The sequence below is a fragment of the Podarcis filfolensis genome (assembly GCF_964270895.1).
Source record: "Podarcis filfolensis genome assembly, chromosome: 13".
In the NCBI taxonomy this organism is placed as follows: Eukaryota; Metazoa; Chordata; class Lepidosauria; order Squamata; family Lacertidae; genus Podarcis; species Podarcis filfolensis.
In genome coordinates, this window is record NC_139615.1 from 10,484,426 (window position 1) to 10,508,339 (window position 23,914).

Sequence of the window (23,914 nt, forward strand, 5' to 3'; positions counted from 1 at the left end):
AATGTGTCAGCTTCTGAGTCACACAGAACGCTTCTCAAACAGGCACAAGGGGAAGCTCATTCATTCGCTGCTACGCGTATCATTCACCGCCTTTCAAAGCGTCACTGGAGTTAGGCGGGGGTTTAGATTGCTAGAGCCAGTCGCTCGAAACCAGTCGGCTATATCGGCCTACGCGATTGGACGAGACGCATGTCAGTCACACCACCTTCTGCGGACGTCACAATCGAATGCACGGAGCGAAGGCGCGGCAGAGTCCAATCCGTAGGTTCTGATTGGTTGGTTTGCCTGCGAAACCTTCCGCCTTTGGGCGGGCAATTCATTCGCGGGGTACGATTTAAAGGGGAAGCAGCATCCGGAGCCCTTGAAACGAACGGGACTCAAAGGTGAGCCTGGCCCAGGGAGAGTGGGCCATCCCAATAATCAAGCAGGGAGCCTTAAAAATAATAAAAGGAATTACTTCTTTCCCACCCCTCGTGCAGATTTCCAGGAATTCCCTCTTTTCCATGACGTAGCTACGAAGCGACCTGTGGTCCACGGAAGCTTGCGCCCTATTAAAGTCGTCACTCTTCCAGGTGCCACTGGACTCTTCGTCGTTTGTCCCCATCGGCCCGCCTGGCCCATCTCTTCTCCCGTTTGATATAAGCACTGCCCTTTTAGATCAGGCCAAAAGGCCATCTAGCCCCAGTCTCATGTTTCCAACTGTGGGTGGTCAGATGATGCTGGACATGATTAAAAGCAACAGCCCTCCCACCTCCTTTCAGGGGTAGCTAGAGTGGTGCCCGCCACATTATTCAGTTCCAGCTCCGCCAGCCCCAGCCAGCGTGGCCACTTGTCAGGGATGATGGGAGTTGTAGTCTCACAAGCCCTGGGAGGGCACCACATTGGCCATCCCTGTTTTGGAGGATCAATAAGCTACTAGTTATTATTGTAGACCCTCCAGATTCAGGTACCCTTCTTCTGAACCTGGAGGGTCTACTAACTCTTCAACCTTGGTTCTCCAGATGTTTGCTAAAGGTAAAGAGACCCCTGACCATTAGGTCCAGTCATGACCGACTCTGGGGTTGCGGCGCTCATCTCGCTTTATTGGCCAAGGGAGCTGGCGTACAGCTTCCGGGTCATGTGGCCAGCACGACTAAGCCGCTTCTGGCAAACCAGAGCAGCGCACGGAAACGCCGTTTACCTTCCCGCCGGAGCGGTACCTATTTATCTACTTGCACTCTGACATGCTTTCGAACTGCTAGGTTGGCAGGAGCAGGGACCGAGCAACGGGAGCTCACCCCGTCGTGGGGATTCGAACCGCCAATCTTCTGATCGGCAAGCCCTCGGCTCTGTGGTTTAGACCACAGTGCCACCCACGTCCCAAGGGTGACTCTTGAACCTTGGATCTCCAGATGTTTGCTTAGCCAATGGCTAATTGGTGGTGATTGGAGTTGTAGTCCAGCAACATCTGGGTACCCAAGGCTGAAGAAGTGGTTTAAAAAAACCCGTCCACGATGCATTTGTCTAACCCTCTTTTCAAGCTGTCAGAGTCAAGGGCCACACCCGTGTTTATCTTGATGCCATCCTCATGTTCTTAGAAACATCCTTGTGTTCTTTACCAAGTCACATCACTTAGCTCAGAGCTGTCTACACTGCCTGGCAATAGTTCTCTAGGGTTTCACCTGGAAAAGCCAGGGATTGAACCTGTGACCTTCTGCGTTCAAAGCAGATGCTCAGCCCCTGAGCCACAGACATTCCCCAAACTGTGGCCCTTCCCTGTGTACATTTCTGTAGGCATCTGCTGTAGGTTGTGTGTGTAAAAGAGCGAGAATATGTAAGAAGTGAATCCGTGGCTGTCGGCATATACAATTTTTAAGAACTGGTGCCTGAGTTTGATTTTTCTTCCTCTTCCCTCCCATTCCCCTTTTCCTTGTGTGTCACGTCACCGTGCAGTTTTTGTCCTTCATATGCTGAAGAGGCACCTCTCTATATCCTGACCTTGGATGACTGAGCTATATATTATGACTCGCCTCTTCCTGTGAAGGTGATTTGTTTTAAACTGTTTTTAATATTGTTGTACTGCGCCGTAGGATCTTGTGGTGAAAGTCAGGTAAGAAATCAAATAATTAAATATTATCTGAAGAAATTAAGCTGGGGTATTGGAGGTGATGACACCTGTAATGTTCAGATTCAAATTATTTCCAAAAAATCAGTGCACTCAAATGAATCTTCCCCCCACTTTTCTTGCAGGCAGAAGGCCATGGACAATGAGGTGGGTCCACAGCCGCAAGGCCATCCGCTCTTTGGAGGAGCCTTTTCTGCTTTTCTCCCTCCTGGAAGCCTGGATGTCAGGTACGTCAGACCCTGGGGGCAGCAGTTTGATTGAGGGTATCCTCACACCTAAGTTCTTCCAGCAGGGAGTTCCCCTTTGCTTTGCCCCTAAGCTAAGAAAAAAGGGTGATAGAGGGAAGTAAAGGCTTTCCTGCATTCCTTTGCATTTTTAAAAAATACAATACACAATTAGCTTGTGGATTTAATTGGCCTAAGAGATTGTGCGAATTTATAGCTTATATGTCTCCCCCTCCCCTTGCCATCTTTTTAATTAAAAAAACGGATTGGACGCAATCATGGAAGATTACAAGGAGGAGGGTTTTATTTATACCCCGCCCACCTGGCTGGGTTTCCCCAGCCACTCTGGGAAGCTTACAGCATATATAAAACATAGTAAAACATCAAGTATTAAAAAAGCTTCCCAATACATTGCTGCCTTTCAGATGTCTTCTGAATGTTGTGTAGTCCTTTATCTCCCTCACATCTGAAGGGAAGGTGTTCCACAACTGAGAAGGTCCTCTGCCTTGATGGGCTTATCAATGGCTATCAGCCATGATTATGATAAATGGAGCATCCATGAGCAGGCGCAGTATACCTCAGATTACCAGGTGCTGGGAGGAAGTGGCAAAGTGTGGCTGTTATCATTGGGGTCTGCTTGGGGCCATCTGGTTAGGCTCTGTTGGAGCAGTTCTTTATCTACCTGACATCCACAGGGAGGGCGCCACTACCGAGAAGGCCTTCTGCCTGGTTCCCTGTAACTTTGCTTCTCGCAGTGAGGGAACCAGCAGAAGACCCTCGGAGGAGGACCTCAGTGTCCAGGCTGAGTGATGGGGAAGCCTCATAAAGGGTGCTGATACCTTTAGCCCACCTGCCCAACCTTAGCAAAGTCAGGCCAGTCTTACTTGATTCTCCCATCTTACCCAACTTTTCCCCTTCCAGTGAGATGCGCCAGGTCCCTGATAACCAGGAAGTCTTTGTTCACCCCAGCACGGATCAGAGCTTCATCGTAGAACTTCTGGAGTACCAGGCAGATGTCCCCGACGAAAATGCTGCCAGGTTTGTGATGGGAATTGCAGTCCTTTTGTTGCGAAACGGAGTAAAGTTTTGCTGGAAGAACGCTAATCCTAAACTGACTAACTAAGATTTAAATACAGTGGTACCTCAGGTTACATACGCTTCAGGTTACAGACTCCGCTAACCCAGAAATAGTGCTTCAGGTTAAGAACTTTGCTTCAGGATAAGAACAGAAATTGTGCTCCGGCAGACCTCCAGAACAAATTAAGTACTTAACCCGAGGTACCACTGTACACACTTCACCTGCTCAGAGAAATCTCTTATCATCACATGTAGAGAGGGCTGATTCCCAACACTGGTGGGGGGAAATCATGAGTTTTGTACTTGTATATCTTCCTCCAGACCTTCATAAAACATTTTCTCCCTTTGGGCATTTATCTGATGTAGTTCTGCATGAGTTTAAAAAAACAAACAAAAGACAAACAGGGAAGCCTATTCATTCCACACAAGAATCGCTTCCCAGGAACCGTCTCGAAGCAATTTTGCAATAATAAATGCAATAATATGTCGGGCAGATCACCATGCAAAGCCACTCTTAGCCTGCAGTAACAGAGCACAGACAGGAGAAGGGGATGTAGCTCAGTGGGAGAGCGCGTGCTTCGCATGTACGAGGTCCTGGGTTCAACCCCCAGCATCTCCAGATTTTTTGAGGAGGGAAGAAACATCTGTTCTTCAGCACAGCTTTCCTGAAATGTGCTGCTTTTTCTTTTTTTAAATCCCTTTTTAAGACTTTACTAGGGCTGTGTTTTGCGTTTAAAGCTGAATCTTATCAAATCTGAAACAATTTGAGAACGGAACACAGCCATTTTTTCTGCACTTTGCGATGCAGTTCTCTAACCAACCGTTGTTTATGGAAAATGCATATACAGTGGTACCTCGGGTTAAGTACTTAATTCGTTCTGGAGGTCCGTTCTTAACCTGAAACTGTTCTTAACCTGAAGCACCACTTTAGCTAATGGGGCCACCCGCTGCTGCCGCGCCGCCGGAGCACAATTTCTGTTCTCATCCTGAAGCAAAGTTCTTAACCCGAGGTACTATTTCTGGGTTAGCGGAGTCTGTAACCTAAAGCGTATTTAACCTGAAGCGTATGTAACCCGAGGTACCACTGTATATGGGGAAAGTGTGTGCATACAGAGCCATGCAGTAGAGAGAATTACAGAAATGCATTCAGTTAGGGAAAGTTGCTCTCAGAAATGTTTCCATTAGAACTGCATATGAAAAACAGACTGGAAAAATGAGAAACGAAAGATCCGAAATAGACCGATCTTCCCATCCCTGCTCTTAACGTGCTGTTTTGGAAATGCTAAAACATTTCCCTTCCTTTTTCTCTGCACCTTTGGATGGTTATTAAGGCAGGACAAAAATGGAGGTTGTCCATGGCATCTTATGCTCTTCTAGCAATTTATTTGAAATGGGGGAGAGAAGAGAATGATTGTGAAAACATCCCACCAGCAGGGAAGTATAGGTGACATCCACACCATAGATCTAAAGCACTCTAATGCCGTTTTAATTGTTGTGGCTTCCTCCCAAGGAATCCTGGGGCCGCTGGTTTGTTGAGGGTTCTGGGAAATGTAGCTCTGCGAAGAGTAGCTTAATGACACCTTAGCGCCCCTAACAGACCAATAATGAGAAGAGTGACCATGTGGTGGCACAGATCAACCAACCTGAGAATGGTCAGCAGGTGGTGAGCCAGGGGATGTAGCTCAGTGGTAGAGCGCATGCTTTGCATGTATGAGGTCCTGGGTTCGATCCCCAGCATCTCCACTTTTTGTTACTCCTTGCTGTGCAGGGAATAATAATAATTTATTATTTATACCCCGCCCATCTGGCTGGGTTTCCCTAGCCACTCTGGACGGCTTCCAACAGGATATTAAAAACACAGTAAAAGATTAAACATTAAAAACTTCCCTAAACAGGGCTGCCTTCAGGTCTCTTCTAAAAGTCAAATAGTTGTTTATTTCTTTGACATCTGGTGGGAGGGCGTTCCACAGGGTGGGCGCCACTACCGAGAAGGCCCTCTGCCTGGTTCCCTGTAACTTTGCTTCTTACAGTGAGGGAACCGCCAGAAGGCCCTCGGCGCTGGACCTCAGTGTGCGGGTAGAACAATGGGGGTGGAGACACTCCTTCAGGTATACTTGGCCGAGTCCATTTCTGGCTTTAAAGGTCAGCACCAACACTTTGAATTGTGCTTGGAAACGTACTGGGAGCCAATGTAGGTCTTTCAAGACCGGTGTTATGTGGTCTCGGCAGCCGCTCCCAGTCACCAGTCTAGCTGCCGCATTCTGGATTAGTTGTAGTTTCCGGGTCACCTTCAAAGGTAGTCCCACGTAGAGTGCATTGCAGTAGTCCAAGGGAAATGACTGAGGGGCTGTTAAGGAGATCAGCCTAACAAAGGGAACTGGTCTGACGGGTTCAGCAGCTGCTTCTACTAGATTCCAAACCTCACCAGCTACAGAATCACAGGCCTGGAAGTGACCCACAGATATCATCCAGGCTGTTCCCTATCCTTTAACACCACACACACACACACACACACACACACACACGGTACATACATACATACATCTATATCTATCTGTCATCTATCTATCTATCTATCTATCTATCTATCTATCTATCTGTCTATCATCTATCATCACCTGCATTGCAGGGGGTTGAACTAGATGACTCTACAATTCTATGATTCCAACAATAGGTATGTTTTGATAAGTGACAAGTTTTAAACTATAGTTTCCTTTTTAATGCAAGCTGAAGCTTTTAAAAAAAAATCCTTTCCTTTCCTCACTTAGTTGGCAGCAATGTGTTGTCAGAGGTTTTCTTTCATTTCCTTTAGTGGTAGATATTTTAGTGGAGACACTGCAGACCCAGGAAGGGGATGTAGCTCAGTGGTAGAGCGCATGCTTCGCATGTATGAGGTCCTGGGTTCAATCCCCAGCATCTCCAGGGTGGTTCTTTTTTCCCTATTGTTGGGTGGCTTTGTGTGCATCCAGTGCGACTGTAATGCAGGAATCTTCTTCTATTTTTTTTTTTAAGAAGACACTCTTACACACTACAGTGGTACCTCGGATTACAGACGCTTCAGGTTACAGACTCCGCTAACCCAGAAATAGTACCTCGGGTTAAGAGCTTTGCTTCAGGGTGAGAACAGAAATCGTGCGGCGGCAGCAGGAGGCCCCAGTAGCTAAAGAGTTGCTTCAGGTTAAGAACGGACCTCCGGAACAAATTAAGTTCTTAACCCGAGGTACCACTGTATTTTTTTTTTAAAAAATGCTTTAGCACGTACACACTTGGGTGTAGCAAAGATCAAGTAAATAAATAAAAATACTTAACTAAAAGTAGAAATTGTAGAAAGGTTTTGACAGATTTTTCTGAGCACTTGGGGTTCAGAGAAAGGTAATTTTGCTGAGACATTTCGTTCTGAATCTGCTAGACAGAGCCAGGCAGAGGATGATGACAGGTGAGCGTTCTGTCCCCGCTGTCCCGCGCCCCCGCCCCCCGCCGAAACATAAATCCTGGCTATTCCCATGCATACACAGTTTTTCTCTGCACCCCTGGAGTGGTAGCCATTAAGACAGGACAGAAAGCGATCCGATTTTTAACTGCTTCTAGCAAATATGTGCTGCAGAGTTATGAAAGGATTTACAGTGCGGTCCTTGGCAGGTTTTCCGGGGCGTACGCCGGACTGCAATCAGGGGTACTTTTCCCTAGGGGAAGTGTCCCTATGCAGGACTCAAGCCTTAAATGTGTTTAGGCAGGGAGAAAAGCCTAAAACACATGGAAGGAGATGTGATCCTTAGAACTGCCCTAGAGGTCCTTAATGCTAGAATTGAACACAGCCAGGATGGAGGCTCTTTCTCTGCTTCCGTAGATCCTGGAGGCTACATTCTGCCTCCATGCTCAGAGGCAGTAATGCTTTTAAATGCCTTTTAAATGTGTTTGTGGGTGGGTGGGGGTTTACAGTTCAGTTGTTTTTGTTTTAACTATTTGTGCTTTTGTCTCTGTGAACCACCCTGAGATCTTCTGATGAAGGGTAATATATAAATCTACTAATTTATAATAATAATCATAATAACCGGAGAGTACTCAGCAGCTGTGGAACCAGGGGATGTGGCTCGGTGGGAGAGTGCATGCTGTGCATGTATGCAGTTCTGGGTGCCATCTCCACTTTTTACTCCTTGCTCTGCAGGCAAACGAGAAATGTAAGGAAGGAACTGCACAAGAACCTTCATGTAAATCATTCAGTCAGTGTTAGAAACTGATATATGAAGGCTAGGAGCTAAATGGCACCTTAAACCTAGGTTATGGGTGCAACAACAGAATGTCTAGGCACGCTTTTTTTATGTAACAAGAATACAAGCCTGAAAATGAACCAACTGCAGCTGAATTATTACGTTCATTTTTCACATGGGTCAGCAAACTTTTTCAGCAGGGGGCCAGTCCACTGTCCCTCAGACCTTGTGGGGGGCCAGACTATATTTTGAAAAAATAATAATGAACGAATTCCTATGCCCCACAAATAACCCAGAGATGCGTTTTAAATAAAAGCACACATTCTACTCATGTAAAAACACCAGGCAGGCCTCACAAATAACCCAGAGATGTGTTTTAAATAAAAGGACACATTCTACTCATGTAAAAACACGCTGATTCCCAGACCATCCGCGGACCGGATTGAGAAGGCGATTGGGCTGGATCCAGCCCCCGGGCCTTAGTTTGCCTACTCATGGTCTCTAGTTCTTCCCCTGCCCACCCCCCTGATATTCTTAAAAGGGTCTCTTCTCCAGGCTTCAGAGAGTAGCTGGAAGTGGGGAGACGGGAAAAAGCTCCTCCTTTATTTCCACTCTGCAGTTTTAATCTGAAATCTTAGGCGCAGTACTTCACCCAGAGCTCAGAAACTGCTCGCACTAATGAGATTCCCTGTCTCAAAACACACCTAGAATAATGGGAGTTTCGAACACTGCATTCAGTTGGTGGAATCCAGATTTGTTGAAACCTTGAAACCTAAGAGGGTAAATGAATGTCAAGCATAAATGAGTTTCTGGATCTGTTTGTAGCTAGGTGTGTAGCTGGGTGTGTCCCACTGCCTAGGTAGATAGGCAGGCAGGCAGGCAGGCAGATAAATATGCTCCTTCTGCTTTGATAAGAGACAGGTGCTAATTTCTAGCTTCCTGTTTTAATGTAACCTGAGGCTGAATGATCCCTTCCTCACCCAGCTGGCAACAATGGGTTCTCAGAGACACATTTAGTTCCTTGAACAATAGATGCTTTGGTGGAGGCCTCATAGAATCAGGAAGGGGATGTAGCTCAGTGGTAGAGCGCATGCTTCGCATGTATGAGGTCCTGGGTTCAATCCCCAGCATCTCCATGTTCTTTCCTTTTTAAAAACTGCCCCCCCCAAACAATTACAAATACAGAAAACTGTAAGCATGGTCTTCTCCAGACACGCCCCCCCCCAAATTATCCAGACTGCAGTATGAAAAAAACACAAAATTCTTGGCAGCGTACCAATGAACCAGTTAGCAATGACAAAGTCCCAGGTTCACGGGCATAGAAAAGTACGATGTTAGTTTTAGGGGCTTTCCTCCTACGAATTGGGGGTTTGCACAGAGTTCTTGACATGGGGTACAAAGAGGATGGTGGTTATTTTTAAACTGAGCATATGCTCAAGGTCAAGGTAGGGGGTTGGACTAGATGACCCCTTTCAGATCCACAGTTCTATGATTTTATGCCTTCAAGCTTGCAGGTTCTACTGTTTTACAAAAACCTCAAGATCCATCAACTGGGTGGATAAGACGTAGCCTAAAAACACACACACACACCAGGATTTGTTTTGAGTACTAGAACTGAGCTGAGCTCACAGTCCCTTCACAGAATAATCCCATTCCTGGTTATTCTTTCTTCTTTTCAAGAGCAACCTAATCTGAAAAAAGTGGGTGAGATTGGGCGCTGCCATTTGTTCCTGCCCTTTTAAAACAATTGGGAGTCAGGCATCTTTGCTGATCTGCGGCAAGCCACCCTGCTGCCCACTCCTGTTCTAGATAACATCTAAAGAGACAGAATGAAGAAGAGCAAACCCCTGTTTTAAATGTGTGGACATTTAACATTCAAGGACCAGTGGAAGAATTTTTCAGGCTTCCAGTTTTCAATTGCTGTTCTTCAATGAAGGACCTTTAAAGGGAGACTCCACTGCGAAACAGCTGAATTAGAACTTAACAGGAAGTTTGATTTTCATAATATGGGCATGAATTGAGACAATGGTCTCGCTATAAGTATTAACCATCTTAGGGTGCCAAAATGGCTGCTGTTGTGGGCGGTACTTTGCATAAGTTTTATCTTTAATCGGATTGTTCTTTCTGCATTTTATCGCCCTTTGATCGTCACTGCTTAGAACTCTTCCCTCTACACCCATTAGGACAATAACACAGTGTTGCCATATTATGAAAGACTTAACGATTTAGTTTGTTTCTGTGCAATTTTTCATTTCACCCTGACTCTCTTGTGTAAGGTGAGGAACAAATGGAACAAACCATGAGAGCGCTTCCAGCCTGCAAGAGCAGGAAGTGGGGATGTAGCTCAGTGGGAGAGCACATGCTTTGCATGTATGAGGCCCTGGGTTCGATCCCCAGCATCTCCAGTTTTGCCGAATCTCTGCCTGGGAAATGCTGGATGGAGTGTGAGGCTTGATCTCTGCTTACCTATAAGATACTGGAGGTCACCTGTTGGTCTCTTCCCATGACTGAGACTGGTGTTCACATCTTCCCCCCCTTCCCCTTTTCCATCCAGATATCACTTTGAGGACATAGCTGGTGCTTCTGCCAACGCTGAGATTTTGAACCAGGAAACGTTTGCTCCCCATCTCCTAGCTCTGGAAGGCTGCAGCAGCGCCTGGGGCCTCACCGCCCGCCAGCTGGTGGCCAAGTTTGATGAGGAGGTGGGTATCAGGGCTGCCTGAATAGAACTTATCAGGAACTTTGATTCTATCAGTATAGGCGTAAATAGAGACAGGGGTTTCCCACCCCAATGCAGGCATAAATTACCCTAGCAGTGTTGCCTGGTTATCAGTTGGGAATTTTTCTCCCAAGGATTGCTCAAGTTTTCTCCAAGGTCTGCTCAGGGGGGCAGAGGGGTTGCTTATTTATTTATAAAAATATATCCTGCTTCGTCATTAGGGGGTGGGAACCAAAATGGCTTACAGCAAGAGTATTTATATATAATAAATAAAAAGCATGCAACAAGTTGAAATTAAATGCCTCCTGAATTTTTTTCCATGCCATCCAACTTATGTAGGCAATCAAAAAGCATAGTTGATGAACTATGTTTTTAAATTGCCTACATAAATTCGAAGGCATAAAAAAATTTCCAGCAGGCATTCAGTGGTTAAAACAGAAGGTGTCTGCTTAGAACTCTTTTTGGAAAAGGGACTCCAAACTTAGTTTCCTCCTCGTTCCCCTTTCTCTTTCTTTCTCACTAGAGGTGGGATAGGGAACTTGTGGCCTTCCAAACACTGCAAGACTTCCATCCCTGATCGCTTGCCACACTGGCTGTGGCTGATGGGAGTCCAAACAGCAGCTGGAAGGCCACACGTTCCCTGTCCCTCAGCCAGAGCCTAGGTAGCTCAGTTGGTAGAGCATCAGACTTTTAATCTGAGGGTCCAGGGTTCAAGTCCCTGCTTGGGCGTTACCCATTTTTGTGGCTGAGTTCAATCCCCAGCACTGCCGGATAAGGCTACAATTCGGAAGCACCAGTTTTTAAAAGCCGGGAGAGAGCACCTTCTCTTTTCAACGTTCCTCTGCCAATTCCACCTGCGGTTTGTTACGGGTGTGGGGAATTGTAGCTCTGCGATGGGTAAACTACGTTTCTCATGTTTGTTTGTTTTTTACACTCTCATTTTCTTGAGTAGTGTCTTTGCATTTGGAGGGGGGAGGGTGCTAGGTGATCAGAAAACAGAAGGCCGTTCCCAAGGGCTTTGATGACTCCCTTTTCACTTACAGGCCAAGAACGAGGTGACTCTACATTTGATCTTGCTGCGCCTGCCCCAGTACGGGACAGACCTGCTTCTCACCTTCAACAACCCCACCTATATTCAGTGAGTATACTTGGAGAATTGTTTGCAGACTGAGGACCACATTTGCTTCTCCCTCTTCTCCATCCAGGCAAGCAAGGACGCATTGACCAGCCAGGCAGAAATACTTGAGGAGGGTGTGGCTGGGGAAGAGTCTCAAGAGCCAGAAAGAGAAGCTGGGAGGGCAACATTTGGCCCCAAGGAGGGCTGAAGTTCCCCACCCTTGCTGTAAAACAGATACAGCAAAAGCTCTGCTAGGCAGGCTCCTGGTCATAGCTGTCATAGATGCCTTATTTGGCGGGAAAGTCCCTTATCCCAGCGCCGTGTCCTGCTGCTGTCCCTTATTGATGCTGTCCCTTAAATTTTCTGGGTTTCAAAGGAAGCAGCTCCTCTCCCTCCCTCCCTCCTGGCCAGGGAGGAGGGAGGCTCCAACTGTGTTGCTTGGCTGCGTTGCTCACCCAATAAGGAGTCTAAGAACGACTGCGGGCTGGAGCTTGCATGCCTTGTGCCGGCCGATCAAATCGGCCACGTTGCCTGGGGACTCGCCTTTGCTCAGCGCTTCCCAGCGGAGAGGTGACGGTGGTTTCCCTTGCTGCATCCCCTTTGCCGGGTTGCTGTGCTGTGGGAACCACCGCTTGAGGCTTCGTTTGGCTGCTGGCTGGGCTTTCTGCCTTTGGCTCGGAGGGGCTCAGAAGTTGAACATACCTGTGCTTGGAAAATCCCTTATTTTGGCTGCTGATCCCTTATTTTCGAGGCTGCTGGTCCCTTATTTTCAAATCTCTAAGTTGACAGCTATGCTCCTGGTGCAGGGCTTTTTAACATCTTAAAGGAAAGGTGCCAGTCCTCATGGAGGAATTCTGCATTGCTTCTTGAACACACGGGCACAGCAGAAAGGCACTTTGCAGAAGTGGTAAAGAGGCAGAGGCTGCCTGTGTGTGTGTGTGTGTGTGTGTGTGTGAGAGAGAGAGAGAGAGAGAGAGAGAGAGAGAGAGAGAGAGAGAATGAATTTGGAGTACTCCTACAGTAACACCCCCTTCCCTTTTTTCCTCCGGTGCCAGTCCTCTAAGCAGCAGCGCAGCCCCAGGAACAGAGGTTCCAGCTTCTCCTTCTCAGCCTCCGTGGACAGTGGAGCATTTCCACACCTTCGTACGCAGCGTGCGGCTCCTCGACCCCGGCATCTTTGGTTAGGACATCTCCAGGATGCAGCCACTTACCATCTGTTCTGCAATCCCAGAATCGTTTGGGTGAAGACTCTTAAAGAGGCTACTTCTGGTTAAATGTCTGGATCATCCATCTGCTGCTTCGGCTCTCTGGACATGGACTCCGATTGCCCAAAGGACATTTGCATGGCAGAGGGCGGTTTCGTGGCACCTCCGCTCCCAGAAGGTGGTTTCAGGTCTCCCCCTGCCTTTGGACGATACTGGCCTGTTGTGCTTCCGTTTGCCTTTGGAAGGGGGTCTATTCCTCTCAGCTCCAACTATGTACCCCACCCAGTTCAGGGAGGGGAGCTGGACTTGTCCTTCCAGGTTGCTGCACCTGTTTGCCAATGTATCAACCACCTTCTCCAACCTGCCTTTTGAATTTCCTGCAACAAGGGTGTTTTGGTGTATCAGTCCGTTAGAACAAAATTCAGAGTCAATTAAAAAATACAAGATGCCTTTTATTTGGACCAACCAATGTTTATAATATAAGCTTTTAGAGTCATACATGGTAAATTCTTGGGTTTGAGGACCAAAGGCAGATGTTCATGAGATGTTTCTTTTATTTTTCTTTCCTACACATCCTCATCCCCCTGTTGTTGTCGATATTTCAACTAAGGTGGTTCTTTCAGACTTCTTTAGGTTATGTGCTAGGGTGTCAAGTTGCACAGAGGCATGCTGGGAAAAGGCAGTAACTGACCATCCTTTGAAAATATATAAAAAAACGATATACTTCTAAGTCTTGCATTAAAAACCCAGTCATATATATTGCTCAGTGTTAACTCGAATTCATAGGTCCATTTTTTAGGAATGATGTGTATGGATCGCAAATAAATGTTACTCCAATGATAACTGGAATAAAGACCTTGCCGCCTCTTCTTCCTGGGGCTGCAGCTATTAGAGCATGAGTTGAGCTAGATTTACACACCCTGCCTCGCCATTAGCCATGCTTGCTGGGGCTGATGGGAGCTGAGGTTCGGCAACATCTGGCAGGCCAGAGGTTTCCCACACCTGTGGTAAAAACACTTTTCTTAGCGTTTGTGTGGTTTGTTGCTATACAACGGTGTTTAGTCACAATCGTGATAAAACCCTGGATCTCCTACATCTTTGGACAGCTGTCACTCTCTGCCCCCCCCCCCAGCAGATTTGAGAGGATGGAATCAAAAAGTAACCTGAATTGCCATCTCCCTGCAATTGAATTTTAATTCTAGCTGAGACTAGGAGTAGTGGAAGGAGAAATATTGCACTCTAGCGCCACCCAGGGGCTGGCCTATTGCAACTGGTTTCTCATGGACACAGGAGGCCTACCTACTACAATGGTTGCTATGGAAACGCCTTGTGAGGCTCAGCAGGCCTCTGTCTAAAAACGTGGGGGTGGCCTTGGCAGCCACAAATCTTTCTTTGATTGCTTCTTGCTTGGGGCTGTTGGGCAGCTGGCCATGGACTTAACAGACCATAATAAGCAACTGACAGAAGGCTACCTTCACCTTGGTGGGCTGGCCTGGGGAAAAGGGGCTGCTTTGGGTGCAAAAATCGTAAAACATGCTCTCCATTCGCTCGCTTCACACAATCGTCTCCTCGGTTGATAAGCTACGGCCGCAAGCTTCACTATTTGGGGAAGGGTTTTGTGGGCATATATGTATATATATATATTTATATGTATGTCTATAAAGCATCTTCCCAAATGTGCAGCCAGTGAAAGAGAGAAAGGTCCAAGCTGGTGAGAACAATCACGGGCAAATTCAGCTGCCGTGTGATGGGTTGCAATGCTCACCGTGGCCCCGGAGCCAAGGTCAGAAACATCGCAGGAGGACGACCCTGGCCTTGCAGATGTGAGGGGAGTTCAACCAGGCAGCCGGCAGCGGCCGCCGTAGCTGACATCATCGCTTCTGCTGTGTCCAGCCACTGTAGGACTGGCGTAGCTGGTCCCAAAAGAGGAGGCTCAGGATGGTGTGAGGACCGATCCGGAAATAGGAAGCGCCTAGGCCTTTGTAGATCCCAAAGAAACCTTCCGAACGGATGATTTTGGAAAGGCAGTCAAAAAGGCCCTTATACATCAGGCCCTGCAGTGGAGAAAGAGAGAAGAAAATCAAGCTGTGTTTTTATTTTTCCCCTTTCTTATAAAACTCACTAAGGTCTCAGTCCAGACTTCAGCTTGTGTTCTCCCACTTTTCCCCGGGGAAACCCAATCTTTACAGCTGAATTGCAGGAAACATCAATTGGGTTTCTCCCCCACCCCCACCCCCCCCAAAGGATTTGGGGAACTGTAGTTTGTTAAAGTTGCTTGGAATCGTAGCTCTGCGAGGGGTAAATTATAGTTCCCAAGATTCTTTGGGTGAAGGCTTGTTATCATAGTGGCACTTGCAAAGAAACTGTGGGCACCAGGAAACTGATCAAGAAAACAACCAGGGTTGTTTTTAAAGGCAAAAAGCGAGTACTGGAGACGGAAGGAATTGATTGTGTATAGATAACAGGCAAATATTGGTAGTTTATAATATCCGAAAGGGGATTTTCAAACAAAATCAGTTTTGACACTGGATTATCAGAAGCTTGTTTATCTAATTTCAGATGGATTTGGTTTACGAATTCAGAAGGGGAGAACTTTGAGAGGCTGGACTTCAGTTTCTGATGAGTGAATGTTTGAAACTCTCGGTTAATGCTCCATGCTAATAACACCAAAACTCTGGATTTGATCCCTGTATAGGCTGTGAATTCTTTTTAGGAAGGGTTGCAGCTCAGTGGTAGAACATCTGCTTTGCAGGCAGAAGGTTTCAGGTTTCATGTGGGGGCTAAAAATGTCCCCAGTCTAAAACCCTGGAAATCAGCAATGACAATATCAGTGATTTGATTCGAGATACAGTCAGCTTCCTAAAAGATGTAACTGTATGCACATTTCCCCACAGAGGGATTTCCTTCCAAATAAACATGCATAGGATTGGCCTGCAAACTTATTTTCGCTTTCAGCGAAATCCAGTTTAAATCTTATTGGTAATCTTATTAATTATAAAATGCTAATGAAAGCTTCCAGTTTCCGGGGATCGACTGGGACATCTGAGATGGACAGAGAATGAGTGGGGTGAGTTAACAGTGGATCTGGGGGCAAGCTGGGATCCAGACCAAGTTAGTTGCACTTAGGTCCCATTGAAATCAATGGGACAGGTGACTCATGACACACACTTAAGCCCCGTTGATTTCAATGGTGCATAAGTGCAACTAATTTAACCTGCATCCTTCCCATGGTCTCCATCTTCGCCCTTGTCTACCCTGCCCCTAAAACACACCAATAGCTCATGCTTTCTCTTGTTTCTCCCAAGCCATGCTTACCTCACCTCGGGGTCCTACAGGCTGATTGTAGAGGCGGGTGCTGGCCACATCAAAGGGTGTCATGGCGACAGCCACAGTGACACTGCTCGTCATTCCAGCACTCAATGCCAGCAGCCAACTGTCCTTAGGGAAGATCTGGGGATAGGAGATGGGAAGGATATGGGGTGAGTGATCAAGAAGGAGCAGGTGGAAGGGCCACAGCTCAGAGGCAGAGCTCTTGGCAAGCAGGAGGTCCCAAAATCAATCCCTGGCATCTCCAGCCAGGGCTGAGAAAGTCACTTGTGTGAAACTCTGGTGACCCACTGCTAGTCAGTGTAGACCAGAGGTGAGGAACCCAACAACCAGGCCAGATGTGGCCCACCAGGCTATTTCCGCAAAACTGTGCCAACCTGGCATTATATGTGATGACAGGTGTGTGGCAGGTAGAGATGTGGGCTGATTGGATGCTCATGCAGCTGGTCCCTCCCTGTAGTACTCTGGATACAGAGCTCTCCATATATCTGCTGATGGGCAGATAGTTCAGCCCTGCTTAGCCGCTATCTCCTCCACCATGTTGGCCAACTCTGGGCAGGTCCACCTTGACATCATACAATAAGAGCTGTTCAATGGTGGAATAGTCTCCCTAGGGAGGAGGTGGACTCTCCTTTTTAATCTTTTAAGCAGAGTTTAGGTGGCCATCTGTCACGGATGCGTTGGTTGAGATACTTGCATTGCAGCGGATTTGACTAGATGACCCTCCGAGGGGCATGTACAACTCTATAATTATATGATTCTATGCTGCCAGATTATTAGTAGGTGGGTGGTCCCACCCACCTGTCAAAGTTGGCCCACGTGATGGGTGGAAGGGGGATATAAAGAACTGGCCCACCAAGACCAAAAAGTTCCTTGTCCCTGGTGTAGACAGTGCTGAGCTACAAGGACCAATGGTCTGACCAATGTGGTCATGAGCTCTGGAAGCAGGAATAGTGCAGGAACCATCAGCTGAATGCTTTATGGGTTTGCAGCCCATAAGCTCAGGGATTTAAACCGAGCAGAGAATGAGCATTCTGAGAACCACATGCTTTTATTTTGAAATGAAACATGCACACCCTTTTGGATCTGAGCACCAAGTCCAAAGTACCTGGTGGCATCTCAAAAGCAGGAAAAGAAAACTTCCAGTAGATGAGGGAGGAAGAGTTTCAGCATCTTACTCTGCTCCTTGGCACCAGAGCCATTTTTTCTTCCCCAAACAGGCAAAAGTAGAATAAATTTACACAAAGGAATCACACAGATGCACATTTCTTTTCTCTGCATTATGTATTCAGTTTGCAAGGGGGTTTTTTGATATAAGATTTGAACCAATGCATTACGGTAATTATCTTTAAAATGAGCAGCAATACACACACAATCCCGGCCTCAGCCGTCCTGAACGCAATAGAGAATCCACTTGCAACCTGCTCTCCTGGCACAAATCAAGCCCGACTCGTAATGCAAATCGCAATGCAAACACAATTAAGCCCTCTGGGGAAGGTTAGCAGGTTGACATCATATATACAACAAAACCACCAAACAAACAAAAACACACACTTGTATTAATAGATTCTGAAATACGCTATTTGGGCTTGAATGCTCAGAGGTGCGAGGGTAAAGAGCAATGTCACCATGACTTACTTAGGGCAGTTATGAGGAACCTTTGCCCCTCCAAATGTTGATGAACTACAACTCCCATCAGCCCCAGCAGAAAAAATGGCCAACGGTCAGGGATGATGGGAGTTGTAGTTCAGCAACATCTGGAGCACTCAAAGTTCCTTCACACCTGACTTGGGGAGTGTGAGTTCAAAATAAACCAAAGATGCATACCAACCTAACTTTGTCAGGTGTGGGCTATATTGCATCTATACGACAACTAGCATCTATATCCATCAGAGCAGAGTGGATCCTCAAATCCCACCAGCACCACTGCAATCCAAACCCAGGATGCTGTTGCAACTGCTATGGTAACACACAAAAGCCCAGTCACCTCTGCATCTCTGCACCCTCTTTACCTCAAGTTGGCTAAAGAATTCTTTGGAAGAAGAGAAGGTAGCAAGTTGTGTAGAAGAGCCAACCATGACACGAGGTGCAGCTGAGAGGGACCCGCGCCACAGTCCCAGCACGCCGTGCTCTTTGTGGATCATGGCCAGAGCATGGAGCATCCCCTGAGCATGGGAAGAGAGAGAAAACGAGAAGCACATGTCCCCCTGAAACGTCATTGGTCAGTTAGGACTGAAACATGCAGCCAGTTAGATCGTATAAAGAGCTTGCTACATCAGGCCAACATCCTGTTCTTACAATGGCCAAGCAGACGTCCTGGGGAATCAGTTGAAGAAATTGTGATATATTGCGACGGGAGCTGCAATTAATTGGGGACCCGGTTTAATGATTTCCAATACAAGGTCTCTGTTGGACTCCAACTCCCATCAGCCCCAGCCAATATGGCCAGTGGTTAAGGATGATGGGAACTGCAGTCTAACATCTGGAGGCCCAGAAGCTCCCACCACTGGCCAAGAAATTCCCAGCATGGGAATACAGAGACTTATTCTGTTATACTTTTAAGGCTGAAGGAACACCATCCATTTAAAGCACATGACTTCCCCCCCAAAAAATCATGGGAATTATAGTTTAAGGGTGCTAGGAATTGTAGTTCTATGGGGGTAAACGACACTTCTCAGGAGAAATCATGTCCTTGAAATGTCCCTTAAATGTTTGGCGGGCACACAGTCTAAGTGTCTTATAAAAGGCATAGACATTCCGTCGTTGAGTGTGTAATGCACGGTTTCCCAAACTTGGCCCTCCAGATGTTTTGAGATTACAATTCCCATCATCCCTGCTCACTGGTCCTGCTAGCTAGGGATTATGGGAGCTGTAGGCCAAAAACATCTGGAGGGCCGAGTTTGAAGAAGCCTGCTCTGGTGTAACACAACTCCATCCTGCAATACACATTTTTGCCATTGGGGGCAGCCCGCTGAGAACAAGATACAGGTGGGCAACCTGTGGACATTTTTGGGCACCAACCCCCTTCAGCCCATGTCCATAGAGCAAATGGCCAAGAACTATGGGAGCTGGGAGTCCAGCAACACACAGAGGGCTGCATACCCATTTCCACATGATTACATGAAGTATGTGAATGTGAAAAGAGAACATCACCTTGTCTCTCTGGAACGCAGCCATCCTCTGTGGCCGCTGAGTACACTTCATCAACAGTGTTGCTGGCTGTTCCTGGTAGTGACCCCCACGGGGAGGCCTGGATGCTGGGCAACCCTGAGGGTTGCCAGGGTAATAAAATCTTTTCATGGGAGATACTGTCCCCTTGGTACAAGCAAGCTGGGAGTTCTTAAAGGGCCAGCATGCCTGGCTAGGCCCCTGAAAACTATCATCAATGCTCTTAAGGAAGGGCCTTAGCTCAGGAGCAGAGCTCTGCATGCAGAAGGTTCCATGTTCAATCCAGGAAAGCCACTCAAGCCAGTGTAGACAATGCTCAGCCAGATGGACCAACAGTTTGACTCTGGACAATGTAAAAAACCGAGTGAGCCCCACATACCTGGTGCTGGTATTGGTGCCCTACAGCGATCTCAGCAGCGGACTGAGCCTGGATGTGAGTCTTCACCTGCAGTGGAAATGGAAGAAACGTCTTGTCACAACATAGGTAAAGGGACCCCTGACCATTAGGTCCAGTTGTGGCCGACTCTGGGGTTGCGGTGCTCATCTCTTTATTGGCTGAAGGAGCCAGCGTACAGCTTCCGGGTCATGTGGCCAGCATGACTAAGCCGCTTCTGGTGAACCAGAGCAGCGCATGGAAACACCGTTTACCTTCCCGCTGGAGCGGTACCTATTTATCTACTTGCACTTTGACGTGCTTTTGAACTGCTAGGTTGGCAGGAGCAGGGACCGAGCAATGGGAGCTCACCCCGCCGCGGGGATTCGAACCGCCAACCTTCTGATCGGCAAGCCCTAGGCTCTGTGGTTTAACCCACAGCACCACCCACGTCCCTGTCACAACATAAGGGGCCCATTAATAAAAATAAGGATATGCCTCCCTACAGAGAAATGCCATCTACAAAAACCAGAAACGGCACTTCCGTTCCAGGGCAGGGAAGTGTTTCTCAGGTGGAACTTTGTTCCATGAATCAGGGCATTCAAACGCCTACATTCAAGGTTGTCCAAAATTTCCAAGTACAGGAAAACAGAGTGTGTTACTTAACACTTACACAAACGCACACAAAGGCTGTCCTGTAGCATCTTGCTATTGGCCAGTGTTGGCAGGGAGAAGGATGCAGGAATGGATGGACCACAATGACAAGATGTCCAGAAAGTCAACATCTGACACTGTGTGACAGATAATGACAGTGTTTTGATCTCAGGGACTTTAAGACCCAGTTGGTTGTAAATGAGAGAAAAATAACAGCTGTGTGTGACTGTTCCTCTCTGTGTTTTAAATGCTGAGGACTAGTGTAGCGTATGTAGCATTTAAAGGAGGATCTTTTCAGACTAGGCACCACATCCCCTCTTGGCCAAATCCCCAACAGCCAGCAGCAGTGGGTGCTGTCAGATGGATAAAAAGGGAGTAATTGGAAAGTCATTTTTGACAAGACTGTCCATGAACTTAAACTAGCCTTAAGACCAGTGAGACAAATCAAGATGTACGTCTTGAAGGGAAACTGGGACTTTTCCTATGAATGATTGCGTTGACAGAAAGCCACAGAAGAACTTCAAGTTGGAACTCAGTGATAAATATATATATACATGCCATACCAGCAACAGAGGCTGCTGGTCCATTCGAGCAAATTGGGCACTGTGCCACCAACCCCACTGGCCTATTATTCCTTACAACCAGCCCAAGGCGTGGCATTGCCCATCAGCTTCCTCCCGAGTCTCAGTGTTGCTTTTGTGGGACTCAGCAAGGGGCAGATGGGGAGAAAACTAGAATCAGTGGGCTCTGCTTGCCATTGGTTGTGGTGGTGAACTACTACTGGTCTCCCTGCCTTGCACCCTACCAGTCTCCATTGCACATAAGGACAGACACATGCAAAGTTTCATGCACCACCCAGTTCCACACAGCACAAAAATCTAACTTTCTTGCCATTCAGATTGCAGAATTCTGGAACTGAGAGGACGGAATTCCACCCACCCAGAGGCATAGGAAGGTCTGGTGGTACTCGGTGCAGAAAATTTCTTGTCACCCTCAACCCACAATGATTTATTTATTTTTTTGCCTGCAAAAATGGTTTTACATTTTTTTATATTTTCTTACAAAAGAATGTGGATTCTGGGCCTCTGATAACAAGTAGGCGACTGTGGACAATACTTAAATTTACAGGATGGATTGTGTTTTGGCTTGTGTTATTTTATTTATTGTTTATTTATTTAATAAAAATTTTTTAAAAAAACCTGCAAAGTGGTTTATCAAAACAAAAAACAAAAGAACACCACAGCAGTAAAATCAAGAAAAATTAACAATCCTACTTTAAAACATACAAAAGCTAAATTATTAAGATTAAAATTACTTCAACTTCCTAAGCATCTAGGAATGCTTGCCTAAAGAAGAATGCTTTTAGCAAGTGCCCGAAAAGAGTCTAGCAAAGGCACATGCTTTGTTGCAATAGGCGGGGAGTTCCAAAGTGCAGGTGCTGTCACAGTAAACAATGCAGTACAGACATTATGTATATATCTTGACCCTGCTCCACTGAACTGAAATTTCAGCCTTCACGACATAGGAAAACGGCCAAATAAACAGCTGTTTTGTGGAGGAGGGTCAAGATATTAACTGATAAGCATGAAATTTCATATATAGCTATATAATCCCTAGATAAGACCTTTGGAGCAGGCATTTTCATAAAAAGTTTTTTTATGAACCTCCCTAGTAGGGCAGTAATTGTTCTTTGATAATTTGTCACCCCCCTCCATGATGGTATCTGGGGTGAACCACCCCCCGCCCTCCTTCCTACGCTCCTGCACCCACCTACCCAACGGCTTGCAACCCCTCCCCATCCATCCCTGGACTGATTCCCCACGCTTTGTGACCCACCATATAGATGGGGCTGCTCATGGTGGCACTGACCACCCCAGACAATGCCCCAGCCACGGTGGTGCGCAGCAGGCTGATGCTCCCGTCGGAGGCGTGAATGTAGCCCGCCGTGTCGGCGATCCCGTAGAGGCCCAAGCGGAGTCCGTTAAAGCCAAACTGGTAAAACAAGGCGGGCAAGAGGCCGCGCTGGAGAGCTGAGAGGCCGTCCACCCGTCCAATGGTGTAGAAGGCATGGAAGACGTTGCGGTAATGGCGGGTGTAGGTCCCTGGAGCCCGGAGCTCTCCTTGCAGCTGCATGCGGGTCTTCACCACCTCCAGCGGGTTGGTAAACAGGCAAGCCCCACAGGCTGCCACCCCACTGAGGAGGAAGTCCATTGTTGGGGAGCCGAGGGAGAAAGAAATACGGTTGGGGTGGGTGAGGGGAAGGCAGGCGATGTGGGTTTTCTATGGAAGAAGACCAGGTGTTATAAGGAGTTGGGGAGAGGGGGACAAGGGACCTGGATGGATTAGGGGGATATACCCCCCCAAAAAAACACTGGACCTTGGTTATAGGTCTCCAGAAGGCCAAAACAGCACTAGTGCTGGCATTAGCAAATGAGAAATGGAGGGAAACAGATGCTGTGAAGGATGGAGTAGATACATTTATGGAAGGGTCAGCTTTGAGAAAGGAGGAAACAGGCAATCTAAAAGGTCCCAGAAACTTTCAGGCGCTAAGGGTTCAGAAGGGGTGGGAGGCAGCGGGGTGACTGGCGATTTTAGATTTTCCTTTTTTCCAGGTTGGGGGCCAGGTGGGGAAAAATGATATTCAAGGAACTGGGGAATTAAGGGCTGGAGGAAACAGGTACTGGTTTGAGAGGTGCTAATTTGAAAGGGGTCCAAATAGGGGCATAATTTGGGTTTGGCGAGGCTAGCAGGGGGAAATGTTATTTTCAAAGCAGCTGGCCAACGGATCCCAGGCTATTTGGGATCCAGTCTCTGGGGAGGATTCTGCTGCACAGGGGGTTCTTTTTTGGGGGGTGGGGGTTAAAAGAGAATATGGTGATGGATGGAGAGGAAAGAGCAGGACTTCTGCACCAGTAATGGGAGCCGGGATGGAGGACTGCAGAAAAGCCAGGGGTGGTGTTGGGGAGCAACCTTCCAGGGAAATCACAAAATTAAGGACAAGGTGGGGGGCATTGGGTGAGAAATCTGGGGAAATTCGGGGTGGGGTCCGCTGTCAGATGGGAAGCGGGATCCCCGGTTCCTCACGTGGCCAGTGCGCAAAGGCGGCGCTCCCACCAAACATCTTCGCCCTTCGCCTCCTCCTCTCCATCTGAGCCGGCGCCGGGTTTGCCGGGAGGTAATACCCGCAGCGGCAGGGATGGGCCACGCCCCCAACCGGCGCAGTTGTCCAACGGCCGGCCACTTCCCACGACGTCGCTCCTCTGGTGCACCAATCGGGGAAGCGATGCCTGACGCGCCCCCTCCTTTTTCCTTCTCTGCACAGCCGTGGTGGGCGGGGCCTGTTTAGCCCAGCCTGACCTGAGCGCTCCAAGGGCTTATGAATGAAAACCTGGCGGGTTAAACCAGGACAGGCGGGAGGGGAAATGCGATTTTTCTTGGGGGGCGGGGGCGGGTCTGTCTATCTTTCCGCGATCATCTCGATAGTAGAAGCTACTGTGCCAAACTCAATTTCTGCAGAAGCGATGCGGGTATGAGGACAAGCAGACTTGCTCCGGAGTCAGCCCAATGCCGCGTCCAATGGGCCTTAATAAACTGAATTCTTAGCGCGTAGGATCAGACCTTTAAATCAAAATGCTAATATATTCCTTGGGGCGAGTGACGATGCAGGAGGGCTGAATGCTGCAAACGGCCCGAGTGTACACCTATCTGCGTCGCTTTCAAGGGCATTGGTGGGCGTGA

At 47.6% G+C, this 23,914-nt stretch overlaps 2 protein-coding genes across 3 annotated transcripts; one reads left to right on the top strand and one right to left on the bottom strand.

Moving 5' to 3' along the window:
* Window positions 1-275: 275 nt before the first annotated feature.
* On the top strand, window positions 276-13,507 carry RANGRF (RAN guanine nucleotide release factor). Of its 2 annotated transcripts, XM_083581537.1 has the most exons (7): window positions 276-383; window positions 1,933-2,089; window positions 2,230-2,331; window positions 3,250-3,366; window positions 10,168-10,315; window positions 11,376-11,470; window positions 12,505-13,507. In XM_083581537.1, the coding sequence occupies exons 3-7, from the start codon at window positions 2,240-2,242 to the stop codon at window positions 12,632-12,634; spliced, it is 582 nt and encodes a 193-aa protein (XP_083437663.1). In that variant the 5' UTR covers window positions 276-383; window positions 1,933-2,089; window positions 2,230-2,239; the 3' UTR covers window positions 12,635-13,507. The 2 variants fall into 2 exon arrangements, with proteins under 2 accessions (XP_083437663.1, XP_083437664.1); XM_083581538.1 differs by lacking the exon at window positions 1,933-2,089 and having other exon boundaries at window positions 315-383.
* Window positions 13,086-23,429, bottom strand: SLC25A35 (solute carrier family 25 member 35). Its single transcript, XM_083581517.1, has 5 exons — window positions 22,013-23,429; window positions 19,529-19,594; window positions 17,994-18,146; window positions 15,970-16,104; window positions 13,086-14,708 (listed from the first exon to the last, which is right to left on the bottom strand). Exons 1-5 carry the CDS (start codon window positions 22,385-22,387, stop codon window positions 14,526-14,528), a joined length of 912 nt encoding a protein of 303 aa, XP_083437643.1. The 5' UTR covers window positions 22,388-23,429; the 3' UTR covers window positions 13,086-14,525.
* Between the last annotated feature and the right edge of the window lie 485 nt (window positions 23,430-23,914).